Source organism: Tenrec ecaudatus, chromosome 8 (assembly GCF_050624435.1).
Source record: "Tenrec ecaudatus isolate mTenEca1 chromosome 8, mTenEca1.hap1, whole genome shotgun sequence".
NCBI classification, from domain to species: Eukaryota; Metazoa; Chordata; class Mammalia; order Afrosoricida; family Tenrecidae; genus Tenrec; species Tenrec ecaudatus.
In genome coordinates, this window is record NC_134537.1 from 36,101,148 (window position 1) to 36,122,685 (window position 21,538).

Genomic DNA, 21,538 nt, shown 5'->3' on the forward strand with positions numbered 1-21,538 from the left:
TGTCTAAGGTATTTCTCTTGAAAACAGCATATTGATTTGTCCTGTTTTCTTATCCATTATATCCACTAGTGCATTTAATCCATTTGCATTCTGTGTAATTTTGATAGATATTAGTTTATTGCTATCACTATATTTTTGTGTTATTTGTTTTTTAATCATTATATTAGGGGCTCTTATGGCTTTTATAATGATCAATTGTATCAGTCACATTTGTGCATATGTTGTCATCATCATTTTCAAGGCATTTTCTTTCTACTTGAGCCTTTGGTATCAGTTCTCCTTTTTACCCCCTCCCCTCCTCTTCCAGCCTCCCACTCTTGTGAACGAACCCTTGATAAATTATAAATTATTATTTTCATGTCTTACTTTGTCCACTGTCGCCTTTCTCCCATGTTTATGTTGTTCATGCCCCTTGGAGGAGGTGGTGGTGGTGGTGGGGTTATACATCAATCATTGCGATGGGTTCCCCTTTTCCCCCTTCTCTTCCCACCCTTTTCCTACCCTCATGGTGTGCCCCTACTCCCATTACGTTACCTGCAGAGTTTATCCATCCTGGATTCTGTGTGTCGAGAGCTCTTATCTGTACCAGTGTACATGGCTCTGGTCTAGCTGGATTTGTAAGTAGAACTGGGTCATGATAGTGGAGGGGAGGAAGCCTTAGAGAACTAGAGGAATGTTGTGTGTTTTGCCGGTACTGTACTCCACCCTGGCTGACTCACCCCTCCTTATGACCTTTCTGTGAGGGGTTGTCCAGTCGCCTACAGATCGGCTTTGTGTCTCTACTCCAACCCTCCTTGTTCGCATCATTATGGTTGTTTGTTTTGGATTTTCTGATGCCTGATACCTGATCCCGTCGATACCTCATTATCACACAGGCTGGTGGGTTCTTCTTCTATGTGGGCTTTGTTGCTTCCCTGCTAGATGACTGCTGGCTGAACTTCAAACCTTTAAGACCCCAGATGCTGTATCTTGTAATAGCCAGACACCATTAGCATTTTTCACCACATTTGCTTATGCACCCATTTTGCCTTCATCAATCATGTCGAGCAGGTGAGCATCACAGCATGAAAAGTTATTAGAACAAAGAGTTCTTTTGTTGTGGGAGGGCTTCAGTACAGGTTCAATGTCCATCTTCTGCCTTAATATTTAACATATATACATCGACCTAAATCCCTCATTATACATTAACATATTTACATGTATAGATGCCTATATTTATACCTATATACATGTCTTTTGCTTCCTAAATCTTTCCCCTTATTTCCTTTTACTTTCCTCCTATCACCACTATTACGTTTGACCTTCATTCAGCTCTCAGTAATTCCTCCCGACTGCATTGCACTTGATCTAACCACACCAGGCATTCTACACCCTCCTCACCATCTGTTTTAGATCTTTTGTTGTTCACTTGTCCTTGAGTTTGTTGACTACCTCCTCTCCTTCCCCCATCTCCTCCTCTCCCCTGTCCCCTCAGAATTGTTGGTTCTGTTGTTTTCTCCTCAGGATTGTTTATCCAGCCTATTTTATATAGATGGACATAGGGGGTGGGGGAGGAGAAAGAAGATAAAAAGCCTAAAAATAGTCCCAGGTCTGTTTGCTGACCCTTATGAATGTTTTCTCATCAGGTCTGATGAGGTGCCAAGCCCTGCCTCTGAGTCAGAGGTCTGTTTTCGGGATTCCTTGGGGACTTCACTGCTTTGCTACTCTTTCTGCTCTGCTGTGCTCCCTTTTCATTTCACCCCGTGGGGGTGGCAGGTGCAGTTAGACTGGGCATAATTCCTACACTGTACCTCCAGTGGTGCCCCCCGTAGTGTTGTGGGCCTGTGAGTGGATGTCTTGTCTCGTGGTGGGGTCGGCCCTGTGGTCCTCTGTGTGTATTGTTGCTCTGAGCGGGAGTGGCATCCTCAGGGCTTGGTAGGCCAGGATTTGGCATGATCTCTCTTTTTCTCCCTTTCCATCTTAGTTTTCTCCCGTGTGATCTGGGCAGACCCGCCACTCTCCCGGGGCTGTATCTTCAGTGCTGTCCTCTGTAGTGCATTCTTTTTGGATGGGGGTTGATGAAGCTGGGATTGGGGCTGACCCCACAGACCTCTCTGTGAGCTCCCTGCTTCTTGCCAGTGTGCCCTCAAGGCTGGAGGACCGGGTTGAGGTCTGGTCCTTTTCTTCCTTTCCTGTGGAGACAGAAACAATACCCTCCCCATGATGAGTTAGTGTCCTGTTCCCCCACTACCCTCGTCCTCTTTTCCCCCCTCCTTTTTAGTTGGCTGCCATATGCATCCCTGGGTTGGGTCTGACCCTGGGCAGAGTGCCGGGGGCCTTGCCCAGGGACTTTATGCATTTAGTGACTTTCCTCTATGCCCATTATGTTTTTGAAGCTTCCTTCAGTGGACTCGTGTTGTACTTGTCCTTTTATGCTTGGCTGCCTTTACTTAGTATAATTTCCTCCAACACTTCCCATGCGATGATGGGCTTCCTGCGTCCATCCCTGTTTCTTAGGGATGCACAGTACTCCATTGGATGTACGTACCAGAACTTTTTAATCCTTTCATCTGTTGATGGACATTTTAGGTTGTTTCCAGCTCTAAGGGATTGTGAACTGCGCCACAGTGAACACTGGAGCATAGATGTCTGGTCGTGGTCTGTTTCTTACTTCTTATAGGTATATTGCTGCATTGCTGGGTTGTATGGTAGCTCAATTTTCATTTGTTTCAGGTACTGCCAAATTGATTTCCATAATGGCTGCACATACCTGCAGGACTACCAGCAGTGGATGAGAGTCCTGTCAAAGCACACCTTCTCCAACACTTGTTGCTTTCTGAGTTTTTTTAATTGGGCTATCTTTGATGATATTAGCTGCTATCTTATAGTGATTTAATTTATATTTCCTTTATGGCTAATAATCAGGAACATTTTCTCATATGTTTATTGACAATTCAGATTTCCACCTTTGTGAAACTTCTGTTCAGGTGTTTTGCCCACCTCCTCACTGAGCTTTTTTATTTCTCTTCTCCTTATTGTAGGCTAGCAGAGTATTGTAGATTTTAGTAAATAAGGCTTTGTCTAATGTGTCATTGCTGAAGATGTTTTCCCATCTCTTAGCGAATCTTTCGATGTACACAGGTGTTTTATCTTCTGTTTATCCCACTGGTCAATTTGTGCTTTCTCTGTGTTTGTGTCTTTCCCTGTGTTCTTAGGCTTGACCCTATTCCCTCATTGATGGTCCTAATAGTTTGGGGTTTTACCTTGAGGTCTATGATCTACTTTAAATTTATTCTTGTGTATTAAGTGAGGTAAGGGTCTTGCTTAATTTTCTGAAGGTAGAAATTTTTTTTCATTTTTTTCCAGCACTACTTGTTGAAGAGAATTCTTAGACTTGCTATCAAAGACATAATCCATTAGAAGGAAAAATTTCGACTCTAACTCACCTCACTCACTCACTCACTCTAACTCACCTCACTCACTCACTCACTCACTCTAACTCACTCACTCACTCTAGCTCACCTCACTCACTCACTCTAACTCAGAGACTTAATTATTCACTCACTCTAACTCACTCACTCACTCTAGCTCCCCTCACTCACTCACTCTAACTCACTCACTCTAACTCAGAGACTCACTCACTCTAACTCACTCTAACTCACCTCACTCACTCACTCACTCACTCACTCACTCACTCACTCTAACTCAGAGACTCAAAAAAAAGAAGGAAAAATTTCTGCAAACCTATAAACATTCAGATTATGAAAGGCCCCTTTAAGAGGATGGATGGACAAGCAGAACAGTGGGAGAAAATATGTGCAAACTATATATCTGAAAAAGGACTAGTCAGAAGATACCATGACCTTTCAAAAGTCAACAGTTAAGTGAAAAATCCAATTAGAAGATATACCCCCTCTTCAAAATCATTAGCATATAGACAAGTGATCTTCGATAAGGGCCCAAAAATATCAAGTGGGAAGTGGATATATTAAGTTTATGAGGCTTTACATCCTCATAGAAGTGGACAGCCTCGTCTTTCTCCATTTGAGTGACTGCTGAGTGTGAATCAGTGGCCACGTTATCCATACACCACTTCCCTGACAGTGCTGCTGCTTCTCCTAGTCTGTGTTCAATCCAGTTCTCCATCCTGTCTTCCAAGACTCGGGGTTCCAGGATTATCCCCTTTGTCTGCTTCAGTACATTCTTGTTGTACAGGGTCTGTGAAGCATATCTGCCAGTGTGCTATCTTGCCAGAAGTTGACAGTAATTTTTATTTCAGACATCCTGATAAGTGTATAATGATACCTCATGTTGACTTTAATTTACATTTCTCAGATGATAGATAGTTTTGGATATTTTTCCATCTGGACTTTTTTCTTTTCTTTCTCTTTTCCATCAACATGTCTTCTTTTGCCGAGAAAATATGAAGCTTTCTACTCCTGTAAAGATTTAGTCTCAGAAAAACATAGGGGAATTCCACCCTATCCTATGGCCTTACTATGATTCCAGCATGATTTGATGGCAGTGAGTTTAGGTTCTATTTTTGTTTTTTGGGGGGTGGGGATATCTTCTTTAGTGAACTGTTATTCATGTCTTTCGTTCATCTTCTATCCAAACTCGTTACCATCTAGTTGATAATGACTCGCAGTGACCCTATAAAGGAGGGTAGAATTGCCCCTGTGTGTGTTTCTGAGGCTGTAGCTCTTTTTACTCAAAAAGCCCGATCTTTCTCGGGAGTGATTGTGGTTTTGAACTTCAGATTTTATGGTTAGCAGCCCAATGGGTAACCATGATGCCACCAGAGTCTTATCATGGCTTGAAATTAGTGAATTATCTTTCATAAATTAGTTCATGAGCTATAAATGTGCTGTATGTGTTAAAAAAAAACTTTCAGCAGAATCGCTATGTATCTTACAGGATCATTGTGGTTTCAAGTGAAACTAAGAAGCTAAAGCCACACATCCGCCTGTGCCGTTTTTGCCAATGTACAAAGTCCTTGCAGCCCCTTTCGCTTCATAAAGGGTTATTTCCAGAAGCTCTTTGAGATGGATAATTTGGCCTCATATTCTTATTCCCATCATGCTCTGATCTGCTTTCAAGTCAGCCCCTAATCCTAAGGATCCTATGCCCAATGGGATCACACTTTATGATCCATAGATTTCCAACGGTTGATATTTTTGAAGTAGAGCACTATGCCTTTCTTCGTAGCCTATCTTACTCTGGGTCTCTGCAGAAATGTGTTTGGCATCAGAGAAAATACAGCTACTAATGATACTCAGGTAGTGGCGGTGCATGAGGACCATTAGCAAGGAATTGAATCCAGATCTCTCACACAGAAGATAGGAGGTTTACCGGACCACAGCTCACTGCCAAAACCCTCAGCCAAACTCACTGCCATCGAGTCGATGCTGACTCATAGCAACCCTATACTTTCGGCCTGCCCCTGTGAGTTTCTGAGACCATAACTGTTTATGGGCGTAGAAAACCCTGTCTTTCTCCTGTGGAGCAGCTGGTGGTTTCAAATTCTAGACCTTGAGGATCACAGCCCAACTTGTTTAACTGTGCAGCCAGGGCTCTGGTAACTGAGCCCTAGATAATTTAGGTGACTTCCCCTAAATTGCAGAACAAGCAAGCAGAAGGCAAGCATTCACATCTTTTACACCCGATTCAGTCATTTTTCTCTCTCACATTTTATAGCATTATGGCTTCAGTGAGCGTGTTCAAAAAGTTGACATTTGCCAGTATAGCTTTTTATCTGTAAAAAGCAATAATAACCTAGTGGTTAACTGAAATAATTGTGAGTTTTTATTCTTATTAAGTAGGGTTAATCGAGATAGTAGATTTGAAAACAAAAAAAAAAAAAGTTTCACTACCGAGTACTCTATGTTCAAATCATGGTTATTGTTGAGTGCTCAGCTCGTCAAAGAATTCCAGCAGATTCTTCCTGTTCATGGGGAATGTGTCTGTTTGCATCGTAGTAGATTATCTCTTTTTCTTCTTCGTGCCCACGTGGCCAAATGGATATACTAAAAGGAATCAAACATGTTTGAGAGGGTGGTGAGGCGTAATGATTTCCATAAAGTTGTTGTAATAGTTATTTTTCAACAGATGGACAGCTTGCATTTGGCCATGTCTCGGTGACAGTGTGATAATTGAAGTTTCCACAGATGGCACATGGGTACTGGGAAGCACACCCTCCCAATATTAGCTGTTGTAAAAATGACGGTTAACGTGCCAGAGAAATGATAAGTCCATAATCCCAAGCCCTGAGCCAGTTGTCTTATCATTACCATTTGGACACTTTGGAAGTTTTTGCTTCTGGCACTTGAATTTATTTTGTAAATGAGTGTACAAGTCTGCACTGGAGCTGGAGATTATGAGTTGTCAGAGATTCAGCATGGATATAGCTTTTGATTGTTTATAGATCAGCAGAGCTCTCTCCTGCTGAATCTCTCTACGGCAATGCCATGTGCAGGAAATGCAGGTCTCCGCAGGACCATGCTGTCAGACACTTAGATGTCCTCTCTGTAAAGGATTGATTTCAAAGGGGGGACAGCAAACGAAAAACCCTCCTCCAAATCTATCAAATTTAGAATGTTCAGGCATACGCATCCGTAGGATGTTGGCACCTTTGAAGTTGTGCCAACTTTGTGGACCACCTTGCCCCATTTATAGAAGCAGTGAGTGAGGAACCCGGCAGTGTGCGAGACATTGAGATGGTCCTTCTATCCGTAAGTTCATTGGTGACGGATTATAAATTCTAGCCTCAATGCCTGTGACTAGAATCCCATTTTGGAAGGAGTTCTGTAAGGCGAATGGTCAGGATTAAGGTGGAATCTAGTCTGGAGTCTTCACTGTATTAAAAGCAGATCCTTTCTTTGAGGGTATGGGCGGCTGAACAGAAGCCATGCCTCCATCCAAGCCTTCTCTTTTGTGACCTCTGCCTCCTGCGTGAGCTTTTGTCCAAGCTGCAGACCTGCTTTGACTTGAGGACAGTTTTGACTCTGGTTCTGGACTCTGAAGCTGGCTGACCTCTGACTGACTTCTGGTTTGGGGACCTGAGTCTCACCAGCATCCTTAGCCTTTTTACGAGGGAGGAGGGTCCTCAAGAAAAACAGCTGGACTTTGGATTTCGGACATAGAAGCACCCCCAACCAAGTGAACCATTTCTTTAAAGCCTCAGGAGTTGTTATAGTGAATTTCAGAATCCAGGGACATGAGGGAATAAACGGGGAGAAGTGCTGGGTAATATAAGGGAGAATGGAGCCAAATAACCGCTTGGGAAAATTTGACATTTGGGCCATCTTTAATCTCCACCTTCTTGAGACCAGTCTGATATTAATTCTTCTAAAAGAAATTATTTCCACTGACATTAAGGGAAAGGGTACAAATCTGAGGGGGCATTTGTGGTTGTGATAGTTACAAGGACATGCTGAAATGTTCAGCATAGTTCCGAACAAGCAAGAAATGCCCCTAGCCCATATTACGGCTGAATATCTGGCTACATATTCATCTGAACACAGGACCTCCTGCTATTAGAATGGCAGACTGTGTTTTGTATGATATTTTTATACAGTTTAGATTTTCATAGTGTATTAGCATCCACCGTACCTCTGTAATTTCATTTTTATTGTGCTGCTGTATGGAGGATTTCTGGTTTCTCCTGGATCCTGACTTTCCTTGTGTTTTAGAGCTTAAATTGTGAGCACCCCATTTGCAGAAAGCTGTGGATGACAGTAAAAGTCCCAATCCATTTGCAGCGTCCCTCCATGGACCTGAATCCTCCATTGAATTTCTTCTGATCATTTTCCAGTAAAGTGAGTCATCCTGTCCTCAGGCAGACTACACTGGAAATGGAGTGCCTCTCCAACCTGCCCAGGATGGGTTTGCCTGGGTGCATCCTTAACGGAGATCACTCTGAGTGTCCTAGTCATGAGGCATGCCTCATGAATCATGCCCATGGTTGCCTTGGTTGGAAAGCCCTGGGCAATCTTGCAAGCATGTCTGTGTAATATAAATACATGTGCCACAATCCTAGTTTCCCCATGTTATATTGATCTGCCAAACATGCTTTTTGTGACAGTTTCCTTTGCCCTCCCAAGTCCTTTTTAAAGCTCTGTATCTCAACCCACCTGGGACGCTCTTATGACCTCGTGCTAATGGTCTCCCTTACCCAGAAGAGTCTTTTTGTGTTTGTCCCATTTAAGAGTTTGTCTCTAAATTACATTTGTGATTTGGGGTCTATTTTGTACCCTAAAACACATGCTAAATAAATGCAACATATAGATATTTTATAACACCACTTAATATAGTCATATCCCGAACATTTGTATAATGAAGCATATTATTATAAACTTTTATTTCTTCTTTGTGTTACAAATATGGTATATTTATACGTAAGAAATGTCCGAATTTAAAGGGAATTATAACATTCTTGTAGTCACACAGGGGTGCTGGCATTACTCAGGATGAGAAACACTATTCAAGAAAAGCAAGCAATAACAGGTGATTCCGTTTCCACCTGTGCCGACTTGGCCAAGCATAATCCAGTGTTGGAACGCTTCAAGGGAGAGGGTGGTGTTCTGGGTCTGAGTCACGCATGAAGCATGCAATCTTAGTAAATGCCATGCCAACCACCATGCTTCCATGGGATGTCCACATTTGGTGGCACAGTGGTTACAAGTTGGGCTGCCGGCAGCTGCTCCACGGGAGAATGACAGGGTTTCCAACTCCCATAAAGAGTTACAGTCTTGGAAACCCACAGGAATGATTCTACCACGTCCTATAGGTAGAATCACTATGAGTCGCCATTGAGTTTTGGTTTTAAATCGCTTCTGACAAGTTTTATCCGATAGATCTTTTTGTGTCTGTCATTGCAGATGGCGCTTAGTGATTGCTTTAGTTTGACCTATCCTGGCAAGCCCAAACTGGGGGACTTGATCGAGGTGTTTCGTCCTGGCTATCAGCACTGGGCGCTGTACTTGGGCGATGGCTATGTTATCAACCTCGCACCTGTAGGTAAGATTTGTGTCCAGTGTCTCCTGGGAGCTTTGTAGTTTTCTTATCATAAGAGGTAATTGTGAACAAAACCATTTTTTAAAAAGTAAAATGTAGAAAATAGGCAAGTCTAGCTGATCTAAATTTAGGGAAGGACTTTCTACACCCAAAGTCGTCTGTTTCAGTTCATTCAGCATGTGGCTGTTGGCTGTCTGTTTGGTGTCACCCAGTAGATCGTGGCTCATAACCACCCAATGTCACAGAGAATTGCCCCCATGGGTTTCTAGCTGCTGCACATATTTTTATGACTGTTTAAATGTACTGTGACAAAGAGTCCTTGTGACATATTGAGCAGCCAGCTGCTCAAGGTCATCAGTTCAAATCCACCAGCTTCCTGGCAGAAGAACAGTGTGGCTTTCTACTCTTGTAAACACTTAGACTTGGAAACCCACAAAAAAGGCTCCACTCTGCATTTACAAGATGTGAGTAAACAGCAATACTAACCCAAATGGAAAAAAAATGCAAATCAATTACCTGAAGACTCTTTATGTCTAAGTAAAAGGAATCAAAGTAGGATTAACTTAAGTAAAAAGGAAAAGACATTGTTTCACTGAGGAAAACTACAGAAAAGGTAGAGGTGGTGCTGATACCTGTATCTAGGGGGTTGAACACTGTCACCTATCTGCCCCGCCCCCATATATTATCTTTATCCTCAGGCTGTGTGTCTCTGAGAAACTAAATTGATTGCTTTAAGCAACGTAGGCTTGCATTCTTACATCCTTGGGACCCAACTAGAGAGAAAGCTGTTAGGAAATGACTCTTCTTGGTCAAGTGTGGGTCACGTACCAGTCACTGGGATATCACTGTGCCCAGGAGAATGGTCTACTAGGATTCATGTTGGGAGAAATAGGTAGCGGTTGAGTGGGGTGCTATATAAGACATAAAAACATTTGCAATCATATTCTGAGATAGATTTTATATATTTTAATTGGAAAATTCCATATTTAACAATTCAGTATATAACTTGATATTCAGTTTTCAATATATATACATACATATGTGCCTCAAGAGTCCTTCTAAATGGTTATGGAAAAGACCCATCATCTTTTAAGTCAGTTTTTCCATGAAACTTTTGAAGCCCCCTTTTCATATGCACGTATATACAAATTACCATATGTGCTGATAAAAACATAACAAAAGCTTAAAAAATAATGATCATTATTTCTGAATGGTTGGGTGATTAGTGATTTTATTTTCCACATATATGTTTGTCTTTATGTTATTTAAATGTTTAGGGATAATCACAATTTAGTTTATTTACTAGGGGAAACATATACAAACAATATGTAACCCCCTGAAGATATCTTTCAAGAGAAGTATTTATGGGTCTAAGTTTTACTGTCTCGGGAACTTATGAGCCCTTCCAATGAAATTACTTTTGCAACATTTTCAGAGCATTTGTTCTGGTTCTGGAAATATTGTCAGTGGCAAGGACAAATAAATGGCATTTGCAAATCAGAGCTGACTCTGGAAGGCCCAGTGATTATATATATATATATATATATATATGAATGATATTACCTCTGTAGCTTTCCCACCTGGAGAATAATATGGCCTTTGGTGCTGTTTCCTTGTTTTCCTATGTCTTAAACTCCACATTAATGTGGCTTAAGCCCTGAGCATTGATGCTGTAGCTCAAGATTGTATCCCAGCTTATTCTGGTATCTTTTTGTATCATCTTTTGCAAGCCAATTTCCCTTTCTGAGACTTACTTTCCTTATCTGTCAATTGATGGCATTGGGCTCGACAACACAAGTTCAACAGCAATGACAGCGCCAGCAGCAAAGTGTAGTCGTGGTTCTAAATAGGATACACGTGCCCAGCAGCACATGCAATGTATTAGAACTTGCCTTGTGTAGGGCTTTGACTGGAAAATGAGAAAAACTCGGAAGAGATAGAAGAGTGCAAAAGATTTGATTAATGATTGAAAGGGAATGTTTTAGACACTGGTTATACAGAGACTCTTGCTTTCATGAGTCACCTGAATATGGATAAGCAGAACAATTGTGTTATGGTTGACTAGGGTCCAGGAATTCCTGGTAGTCCAGGCAAATGGTCACCAATAACAGTAGCTGAGGTGGAGGAGTGGGGCCGGGGCAGTATTAAAAGGTGGGTAGGGGACAACATAGGGCCATCCGGTGGACAGTGCCTATTGGATTAGAGTTCAGGGCCAAGATTTAATTTGTTAGTGAAAGGAACTGGCAAGAGAAATTAACTCCCTAGTCTGACCCCAAGTGGTTTTTTGCAAGACAGGATACCATTTAAATTTCCAAGTAAGAAATCAGGAGCTAAGGCAGCAGCCTGGTTGAAAACACATGGGTGAAAAGTGGAGGTAGAGGTGCATATGAGAATACAGCTTAGGCACCAGGAGGAGCCTGCTGAGCATAGTGCACTCTTGCTAAGTCCTCGTCTAGTTTAGAAGTACTTGATTGGTGAACAAGAGACTGCTTTATCAAAGAAGTGGTCAGCAGACCACTCAGATTGGTTTGTGTTTGACTATTAACTAAATGGTCAAAACTTCAAATCCACCCAGTGGTTCCACAAAAGATCGGTGTGGTGATCGAATTCTGTACAGTTACACTGTAGAAAGCCCCCCGAGTACAGTGTTACTGGACCAGCTTGTTACCATTTGAAATCAACTCTGTCACCACGTGTTGGTCTTATTTGAGAGTATGACACTGAGATCGCTGGTGACCGTGTCAGTGACTAGGAGTTAGTTCTCACTCATTGTGTTTTATGACGAGTGCAGACGTTTCCAAAGTTATTCTTCCATTCTTACTGATGCAGCATTGAGTACGTGCTATAAGTTACAGAACGAGGGCTTGAGCTTGAGCGACCCCTTGGCCTCTCGTTTAGTGAAATATTAGGAACAGCTGGGTTTAGACATCCCAACACTCCCAGCCTATTTACAATGACCCTGGCGTTCGCTGGAGTGGGTCACAGTGCCTGACTAACCAGAATTTTCCTCACAGACGATGGCATTCCTGCATCGTTTACAAGTGCCAAGTCTATATTCAGCAGAAAGGCCCTGGTGAAGATGCAACCCCTGAAGGATGTCGTGGGAAATGACTCATATAGAATAAACAATAAATACGATGAGCTCTACCCACCTCTGCCCACGGAAGAAGTCATGCAGCGCTCAGAATTTGTTATTGGACACGAGGTAGCATATGACATTTTTGACAACAACTGTGAGCATTTTGTGACTTTGCTTCGCTATGGAGAAGGATTTTCAGAGCAGGTGAGTCTTTCTCTTGGAGACAAAAGAAGCTTCCCAAATGAACAGCATGCTTGATTGACTGCCCTTTGTCCTATCTGGGAAACCCATGGGGCGCAGTGATTAAGTGCTTGACTGCTAGCTGAAAAGATGTTGGTTTGAACCCACTAGCTTCTCTGTGGGAGGAAGATGTGACAGTCTACTCTGGTGAAAATTTGCACCCTTGGAAACTAGGAGTTGTATCCCGTCCTACAGGGCCTTTATGAATGAGAACCCATGTGGCAGTGGGCTTGGCTCAGTCTTATAGTTAGCCCCACCAATCCAGTTACACTGTTGATGTTTTTCCCAGCAACTTACTGCGATGGTATGAAACTAAATATGTAAGACTTTTAAAAGAAGTCTTTTTCATCCTAAATCCCCCAAATAATAATTCACTAGATTTTAACCTCCAGAGTTGTTACCTATGAAAACTGGAAAAAAGAAAAAAGAGGATACTTTGAAAATTCAAAGAACTCTACCATAACATATTAATAAATATTTTCACATCTCAAATTTTTCAAGTCTTCCATTATCTTGAAATGGCAAATCTGTTTTATTAACTTATAAGGCATGAGGCTATACCTCTTCTCATGAAAGCTTGGGAAACGGGACACACAACAAATTGAAAGGATACATTTGTTTTCATTAAGGAATAATTGAATGGGAATTCATTAGGGTCATGAACACTCTATTCGCATGGAACAGTAAATTGCGTCAGCAGTGAGTTTGCCACCTGAGACACACAGTATTTCCTGTCCACCTTTGCATGGAAATCTCATGGTGCAGCTGAAAATTAGCAGACTTCTGATCCATAAAAAGTGAATTCTTCCTCCACAAGCAGTAAAACTGGCCCCAGCAGGTTCTGATAAAGATGGTGCATCGGTGGTCTTGAAGGTTTACTCAAGCTTTGGCCTCCTGCAGACCTGTGCTAGAACCCGGTCATCACCATCTATTAGCCAAGTGATTTTGACCCACTCCTGAACACCAGACTTCCATCAGGTTGTTTTAGAGTATATATTCCCAAACATATTTGGCCTACCACCTACTTTTCAGAAAAAAAAACAAAAACCAATTACTCCGCACTCCCCCTTGTCCCCCTCAGCATGAAAGCTTTGGACTATATGGCCCAGAATCGTAGTGACCTGCTTTTGCTGCACCCCCTGGATTGTTCCAACTTCCCCCAAGGCGCAGTATCACTCGCTGTGAGAAATACTCTTAAGTGATGAGAGCCTTTTGAAACTCCGTGTCAGTGTGTGGCAAACACGGAAACCTTTCACGTACAGGTCTACTTCAGCATCCCTGGGTCACTGTGACTTGGGATGGAGTTGATGGCAGCTGCTTTAATAAAGTCTTAGGGACCTTGGCCACAGAAAACTTTTCTTGGGAAATGGCGATGTATTTTCTCCACTGGGGGGGAGGGTAATGTAAGTGCATAAGAAAGTTCATACGGATGGAAGGTTGTGGAACGACTTTCTTTTAATTTTGTACTTTCCCACATTTTCTAAAACCACTGTTTGTGACAGCCGTCACCCCAAAAGATAATGTAATATGCATCTCACTGTGGAAGATGGCAGTGGCCTTACTTAACCCAGACCAGTTGACCCATGCATGTCCCTGCCACTGTGGCCTTGGACACTCAAGGCGAAGGCACTTTGATAAATGGCTGCCCTCCTCTGCGGCCCTGTCACACTGATGCCGGGGCTCATCCACTCCAGATTTTGCTAACGTTGCACTGGACACGTGCAGCTCCAGAGAGAGAAACCCTTGTCCAGGAGGACGTGTGCAGTGTGGTATGTGCAATCTTCTAAGCCTAAGTAAGCCGCAAAGTAAGAGCCCTTACCCATGCTGGCTCACCAGCAGCATCCTGGGACATTTTAATCGTGTGGGTCAGAGCCCATTTCATGTAACTCCAAGGGATTGTCCAGATTACACGGGATTTTGCCATGTGGGATGCAGCTAGAAAGGCACGAGCATTTAGGGACTTGAGAGACCGCATGAGCTGCTGAAAGTGGCCTGACTATAATGGCGTCTGGAGTCCCAGGGGAATTTGGTTTGGGATTAAGTTCTCTTTCTCCCTCCCAGGCTTCTTGGGGTGATGTGATTTTTACATTTGGGGTTTCTAGCAGCTGAATTGTACCTAAGCAGGCCTGCGTCTGCTCTGTTCTCAGGTCCTGATAGTTTCCCAGGGCATTTCCCTTAAAGATATCAACTGTATCTTCTTCTTTCCCCCTTTGCCTGCCCCATGTCTCTGCAAAAAGACCTCCTTGGGACCTCAGCATCATCCTGCAGTTGTGCAGGGGCTGGGCTTGCGTACAACCCATAGTCCTGCCTGATGATTGATTCTGTGTTCATTGGGGTTAGTCCTGTGTCTTAGACCCTCCTGCCCCTTTTTGGTTAGCTCTGCGCTGCAGCGAATTCCAACTCTCTCCTGGAGCTCATTTAGGTAGTCACTAATTTAACATGAAGAGGTAGGTAGGTAGAAAACACACACAAACACACACACACACGTCCCAACAGTTATACTGCTGCGGTATGAAGGCAGCAGGCACCATGGCAGAAACTGGTGAGCTGGGTCAGGCTTTCTAGCTCTTGGGCTGATCCCCAGAGTCATTTGGAAGAGATGATTGCTTTATTTGAAAGCCTAATGCTTAAATACCAGAGAACAAATTTATTATTACTTTTGAAAGCACCATGACTCTGAAATATCTGAATGTGACCTTTGAGTCCTAAAATTGCACTTAAATCCATGCAGAAGGAAGGCATTATCAGCCGAGTGCTGTGGACCCGTGACAATACACAGCCCCCCATCATCCTGGTGATGATGCAGACTTTTAAAGCTGTCCGTGTCTGTACTCCATGATGCACACGGAGCTTGTGAGTGGTTTGTTTCAGTTTGCCTGCATGAGAAATTAACTTTTGATATGATAATGAGCATCAGTGTTGGCTTGTATTGTTTATCAGAATCGAAATGATATCTACCACCTAAGGGTTTAGATATATTTAGTCCAGATCACATCCTGGAATGATTTTATGAATAATTCACACAAACATTCTTTTCATTAGCCAAAAATTATCTATGTTTATACCAAGTTATTCATTTTGATATAGACCCAACCCAAACAAGGTGTGTGTTTAGGGCTAGGAATAGGAGTAGGAATCGAGAAAACACGTGGTTCCTAGGACCCATCCTATCCTGAACTGGCCTCAGGCAAGTGGCTGACTTCTCCCCTCAAGCTCACACTTGTAAAACACGGGTGAGCAATGCTACACCTCTCCCACAGGTGTGCCCTGACGATTAAGGTAGGCTGGGTTGCCTAGAGAAGCAAAACCAGTGATATTCATTAGTGTATAAGAAAGAATTTTATAACAGAAACATGGGTGAAGGGAGACAGCAGACGGTGTAAGATATGAAAATAATAATTATTATTATAATATATCATTTATCAACGGTTCATAAGGGTTGGAAGGTGGGGGAGGGAGGGAAAAAAAGAGATGATACCAGGGGCTCAAGTAGAAAGAAAATGATGATGGCAACATATTTACAAGGGTGCTTGATCCAATTGATGTATGGATTATTATAAGAGCTGGAAGAGCCCCCAACAAAATTATATGTATATATAAAAAAAGAGCTTTATATCAGGAAGTAATTTTAGATCAAGAAGGCATCCCAACACAGCCCAACTCAAATGTATGGGCCTCCCTTCAGACTCATGTAGCTGCAGGCCGATAAGGAAGGAAGAGGACACAGGGTACACAGATCAGAGGCCCATGAGTACAGAGTCACGTGGATCCAAAGATGGTGGAAACATGGCAGGGTGCGGACAACTCTCTGGGTCGGGTGCCTGGGGCCATCCCTGGAGGTGGTAGATTCCCAGCAAGCAGGCAGGAGAAGGGGCAGAGAGAGAGAGAGGGAGAAAGAGAAGCTCCCAATTTCTCCCTTATCAAGGGGCCACACTCCCAAGGAGGCATCATGAGCCTATGACCTGATTGACAGGTTGGATTCCACCTCTATACTTTCACACACCTTCATGTTTACATACATCTAGCGACCACCGTGACTAATGGGAACTATCCTTCAATAATAGGTTTATAAGTGGACCGGTACTAAATGCTCTATTCATCTGCTATATGGATCCATATATTTAGCATAACTATAAAAATATGCACATGTATTTGTTTGCTCTTTAGTCACACATAATTTGAATTTTGCACTGAAATATTAAGTCGCTGTGCATTAAAAGGGTCTCTGGTTTTAGAAATAAACTTGAAAGGTGCTGTGAGATGCCTTTAGAATAAGATCTGTACTTGTCTCTTGTTTCCTTCCAGGCCAACCGAGCAATAAGTACCATGGAGATTGTGACAGCTGTTGCCGGCAGTGCCTTCTCATTCCTGGGCTTGCTGCTAAAAAGACAGAAAGCAAACTACGCTTAACAATTTACTGAAGAGATATTGGAACCGAAGGATTTTGTGAGAAGGAAAAACAAAACAAAAACCTGTAATGAATACTTATTTTCACTGAATTGCTGTTCCAAATTCCAGTGATAGATAGCAGGCACTTTAATAAATTGCTTACCACTATTGTCTCATCATTGAGTCAAGGAAAATTTTCTCCCCACTCCATGGATATGCTGTGGCAGCCTGAATAAGATGCAGTGGCCTTGTGAATGACCAAGCAGAGAATCTTAACCAAATTGCATAATATTTTGTCTCCTACTATAAATATTGTTATGCTTTCCCTTGGGGGTAGCTATTTTATATTTGCCAGAAAGATGAAGAAGCATTCAAATATAGTTTCGAAGGAAATGTTACAAGCTCTAAATTGTGAGAATTGACATCTAAATTCATATTCCTCTACTAGCCAGGAAAGGCAGGGTTTGGTTCAGCAATTTTTGAACTTGGACTTACAAGCCGAGTGCAGGCGTACCCCCATAGGCCCGAATGTGGTGATGGGATGAGGGGGGTAGAAGGTGTCCTTGGTTTCAGAGGAATTTCTCCAGAGCTTCTTATCTTTCAAGAGGACCTGGCAAGCAAGAGGGGAATGTTGCCGGTCAAGAATTACACTGTTCTCTGTTTTGCAGCATCTCAAAGGCCCCGTCCTTTCGCCGTGGCGCCATGGCATTCACTGTTGGCTTGAAGTGCCACGTTTAGAAAACCATGTCCCAGGATGCGAAGGTAGCCCTTCAAGTTTACTCTAAATGCGCTTTCCCACTCCTTTGACGTCTGCTCCCCACTGATGGTCAAACTGTAGTTCTCTAGTACTTTCCGACTAGACTAGCTGAAGTTTAGTGTGTTACTTTCCCCAAAGTGTGCTCACCTTCCAATAAAGCAGTGGGTCTCAACTTTCCTCATGCAGCGACCCTTTAATACAGTTCCTCATGTTGTGGTGCCCCCCCACCTGAAAATTATTTTCGTTGCTACTTCATCACCGTCATTTTGCTACTGTTATGAATCCAGCAGCCCCTGTGAAAGGGTCGTTCGACTCCCAAAGGGCTCACGACCCACAGGTTGAGAACCACTGTAATGAAGGATGACAGCAGAGGACAGGTGGGCCACGCTTAGCAGGAGAGACAGGCATTATAACACTGTGGCCAGTGGGAGAGGGAGCAGAGCTGAGCCCAGAGAACCTTCTCAGGACCCAGAAGCCAAACCTTTCTGGAGTGCTCTGTCTGGATGCGTTCATACTTCCACTAGTAAATTTCATGTGAGGATTCATGTTTCTCCAATGTCGTGTTCCAGTCCCCAGTAGTTCTCCTCAGAGGGAACCTCACAAAGTTAGTCATTCGTTTTCCATAAAAGGGTCACCTTGATGAGGGGCAACTTCAAATTAATTCCAGTTTGACTGCTGTTGTGTCGTGTGCTCATGCTCAATATGCTTTCTTTGAAAGATTTAATAAAAACTAGTTTTTATCCAATTGTATGTTTCAGAAAGTCAGGTACAGAGTGCAATGTTATCATATTCGAAAGAGAATACATGTTATCAAATAAGGATCATCATCACCCACCTAATACATTGTTGGGGGACATGGGAAAGGGGAAAAGGGGCAAGGTACACTTTTTGAATCATGATGAAAAATATATTTATTGTATCTATAAATGTCCTCTCAAGTGAATCTTCTGATTCTAAAAGTTGTTACTAAATGCATGTCTCAGCTCAAGGAACCTGAGTTGCAATATTTTCTAGGTTGACATATTCTTACATTTCTTAATCAAAAGTCAAAAGAATATTTTTATTGTGCCAGAAGTTCAGAATTAGTGCAGCACACACGTGTGCATGCGCACGCACACGGGAAAATGTAAAGGTGCATCCTGTTGAAACTTCACGCGGGCCATTCTCTACCCAGGTTTCTCAGGACACGAACACGGGACAGCACCCTCAAGACGTGGGACACCCTAATTTCTGGGAGAACACGTGGCCTGAAGGTTAACTTTCTCATGTTCAGCCAACTTCTTCTGTCCTGACCCATGTTGTTACCCAAAGGCAGCAGAGGCCTTGGTGCTATTGCTGGGGAGGCAGCTACAAGTGTGACCCCCAGGTGCCCAACATCCCCAAAGCTCCCAGGTGGGAGTGACGAAAGCACAGAGAAAGGGTCTCATTACAGCTTCCCATGCCTTTTCCTTCCTTGTCCTAAAGAGGAACAAGGGTTCCCAGCAGGAGCCCCTCTTTCAGGCTGCTGTTGAAGCCCTTGTGGGGCAGGTGGGCTCTTTTTCAAGCAAGTCTGTCTGACAACACAACGATGTCCCAGCACTGTTAAAAATATATTTTTTATATTTTTAGACACACTTTGTAAATGATTACTCTCCAAAGAGCTGTGAACAGCCCCCCCACCCCCCTGCAAAACAAACAAAAAAGCAAACAAAATGCAAATACAGAGATTTGTTTTACATTTGCATTTATGTTGGCTTGTGTAACAAAGTGTACACTCTTAAATTGCTGACTGGATTATTGAAAACATTTGTCCTAAAGATTTCAGAGTTGTAAATGTAAGGTTCTTATTAGACACATAATTGGCCCTCACGGAATGGGCCTGATTAATTGACTGCAAGATCTATTGTTAATTGCCATGAAGTGGCTCCAACTCATGGTGACCTGACCCACAAGTGAATGCAGATTACTTATTGCTGCCCCATCATCCCGGCTGTCTGCACATTGGGCCCAGCGTGACAGCTATTGTGTCAATACCTCTCATCAAGAGTTTCCCACTGTTCTGTTGGCCCTCTACAATACCAATCAGGATGTCTCTTTCTAGCAATTAAGATCTGTTAAATTAGTAAAGTTAGATTTATTATTTCAAAGATGTCCTAGATGATCGTTTAGAATGTTCATAGGAATAGCTTCCCTTGGTAGGTCAGTCTTAGATCGATTATAGTCAATAGTGAACAGAATAGACTTGTAAAGAATGTACTCTTTCTTGTGGTCTTTAAGGTACATCTAGTACGTTGATTTAAGTAATGAAAAGGTGAGGTAGAGTTTGAGATGGCTTAACCTGGGAATCGCAATGTGATAAATACGAACATGGTCACTTCCTAAAGGATTCGGAGCCCTGCTGGCATACTGGGCTGCTAACTACAAGACTGCTGCATGGAGCCCACAGCCACTCCGGGGAAAAGATCAGGCTTGTCTGTTCCAATAAAGATATAGAGCAGCGGTTCTCAACCTGTGGGTCGCGACCCCCTTAGGGGTTGAACAACCCTTTCACAGGGGTTGCCCGATTCATAGCAGTAGCAAAATTACAGTGATGAAGTAACCACGACAGTATGGTTGGGGGGGCCACCACAATATGAGGACCTATGTTAACGGGTCGCAGCATTAGGAAGGCTGAGAACCACTGATACAGAGTCTAGGAACCCAGTGGGGCAGTGCTGCTTTGTTCTATAGGTTCGCGGTGAGTCGGAATCCACTCAGTAGGAGTGGGTTGAGTTTCCCTGAGGTGGCTTTTAAAAGATGAGCAATGAAGAGTTCTGGTTAATTTTTAGAGTCTGGAACTTAAGGCTTCCCTGCGCCAGTAACAACGTGGAAATAAAGTTACCATGCTTCTTTGAGTAAAAATGTTATTTTTATCATTTTATTGGGGGCTCATACAACTCTTATCACAATCCATACATCCATCCATTATATCAAGCACAGTTGTATATTTCTTGCCATCATCGTTCTCAAAACATTTGCTTTCTCCTCGAGCTCCTGGCATCAGCTCCTCATTCCCCCTCCCTCACAAACACTTGATAATTTATAAATTATTATTATTTTGTCATGCCTTACATTGTCCAACATCTCCCTTCACCCACTTTTCTGTTGTCCATCCCCCAGGGAGGAGGTTATATGTGGATCCTTGTGATTGGTTCCCCCTTTCTCCCTCACCTTCCCTCCACCCTCCCGATATTGCCACTCTCACCACTGGTCCTAAGAAGTTCAGCTGTCCTGGATTCCCTGTGTTTCCAGTTGCTATCTGTACCTGTGTACATCCTCTGGTCTAGCCGCATTTATAAGGCAGAATTGGGATCATGAAGGTGGGGGGGGGGCGAGGAGCATTAAAGAACTAGAGGAAAGTTGTATGTTTCATTGTAGTATTGCCATACTACACCCTGACCGGCTCATCTACTCCCCGCAGCCCTTCTGCAAGGAGATGTCCAAGGAAAAATGTTTTCATAGTGGAATCCATTATCTCTCTGATTTACTCTGGACCTTCTAGCTCATTGGAACCAAAATAATATTCCTGGAGATGACCCACTTTGGTGAAGTTGGCTGAGGTATTAGCTCTGTTCCCATCAAGATTATATGCAATGAATAGAAATCTCTACTCTTCTTCACATCCACAACACTAGCCTTCTCCCATTAGTGTTGTTGTCATTCTTGTTTCTCTATAAGATCACAAAGTAAACGGCCGGTTGGGGATGGAGCACATAGGAGAGCTTTTAGACATGTAAACAAATATTCTTCCCAAATGAATATCAGATTTAAGTAAACTTGTAAACAGTTCATTGGGAGTTTCTTTTTTTTCTCCCAAATTCTTTTATTTCTGTACATGAGATAGTGACTCCTTCAAAGACCAAACTTTCACTCCATGTGCCTTCTCTTGATATTCAAACCACCAATTTCATGGCCTTCAACTGTGCAATTTAAATAGGATATTAGTATATGATGTCAGTAAAGTTTATAAGACATGTTATGAATGAAATAAGTAATCCATGAAATGATTTTTCCCCTTTCTTGTTATAGGATACAGAAAAATGAATATGTTGAATGCCCTG

General features: G+C 42.7%; 1 protein-coding gene across 1 annotated transcript; it reads left to right on the top strand.

Annotated features, from left to right (window-relative positions):
* Positions 1-8,858: 8,858 nt before the first annotated feature.
* Positions 8,859-16,831, top strand: PLAAT1 (phospholipase A and acyltransferase 1). Its single transcript, XM_075555634.1, has 3 exons — positions 8,859-8,997; positions 12,009-12,277; positions 16,619-16,831. The coding sequence occupies exons 1-3, from the start codon at positions 8,859-8,861 to the stop codon at positions 16,721-16,723; spliced, it is 513 nt and encodes a 170-aa protein (XP_075411749.1). The 3' UTR covers positions 16,724-16,831.
* Positions 16,832-21,538: the final 4,707 nt, after the last annotated feature.

What these genes read in the sequence shown, in the direction of transcription:
- PLAAT1 (XM_075555634.1), top strand. Translation starts at nt 8,859, where the DNA reads ATGGCGCTTAGTGATTGCTTTAGTTTGACCTATCCTGGCAAGCCCAAA. An exon ending in TATCAACCTCGCACCTGTAG is followed by an intron (nt 8,998 to 12,008) that starts GTAAGATTTGTG and finishes TTTTCCTCACAG; the next exon opens with ACGATGGCATTCCTGCATCG. An exon ending in GAGAAGGATTTTCAGAGCAG is followed by an intron (nt 12,278 to 16,618) that starts GTGAGTCTTTCT and finishes GTTTCCTTCCAG; the next exon opens with GCCAACCGAGCAATAAGTAC.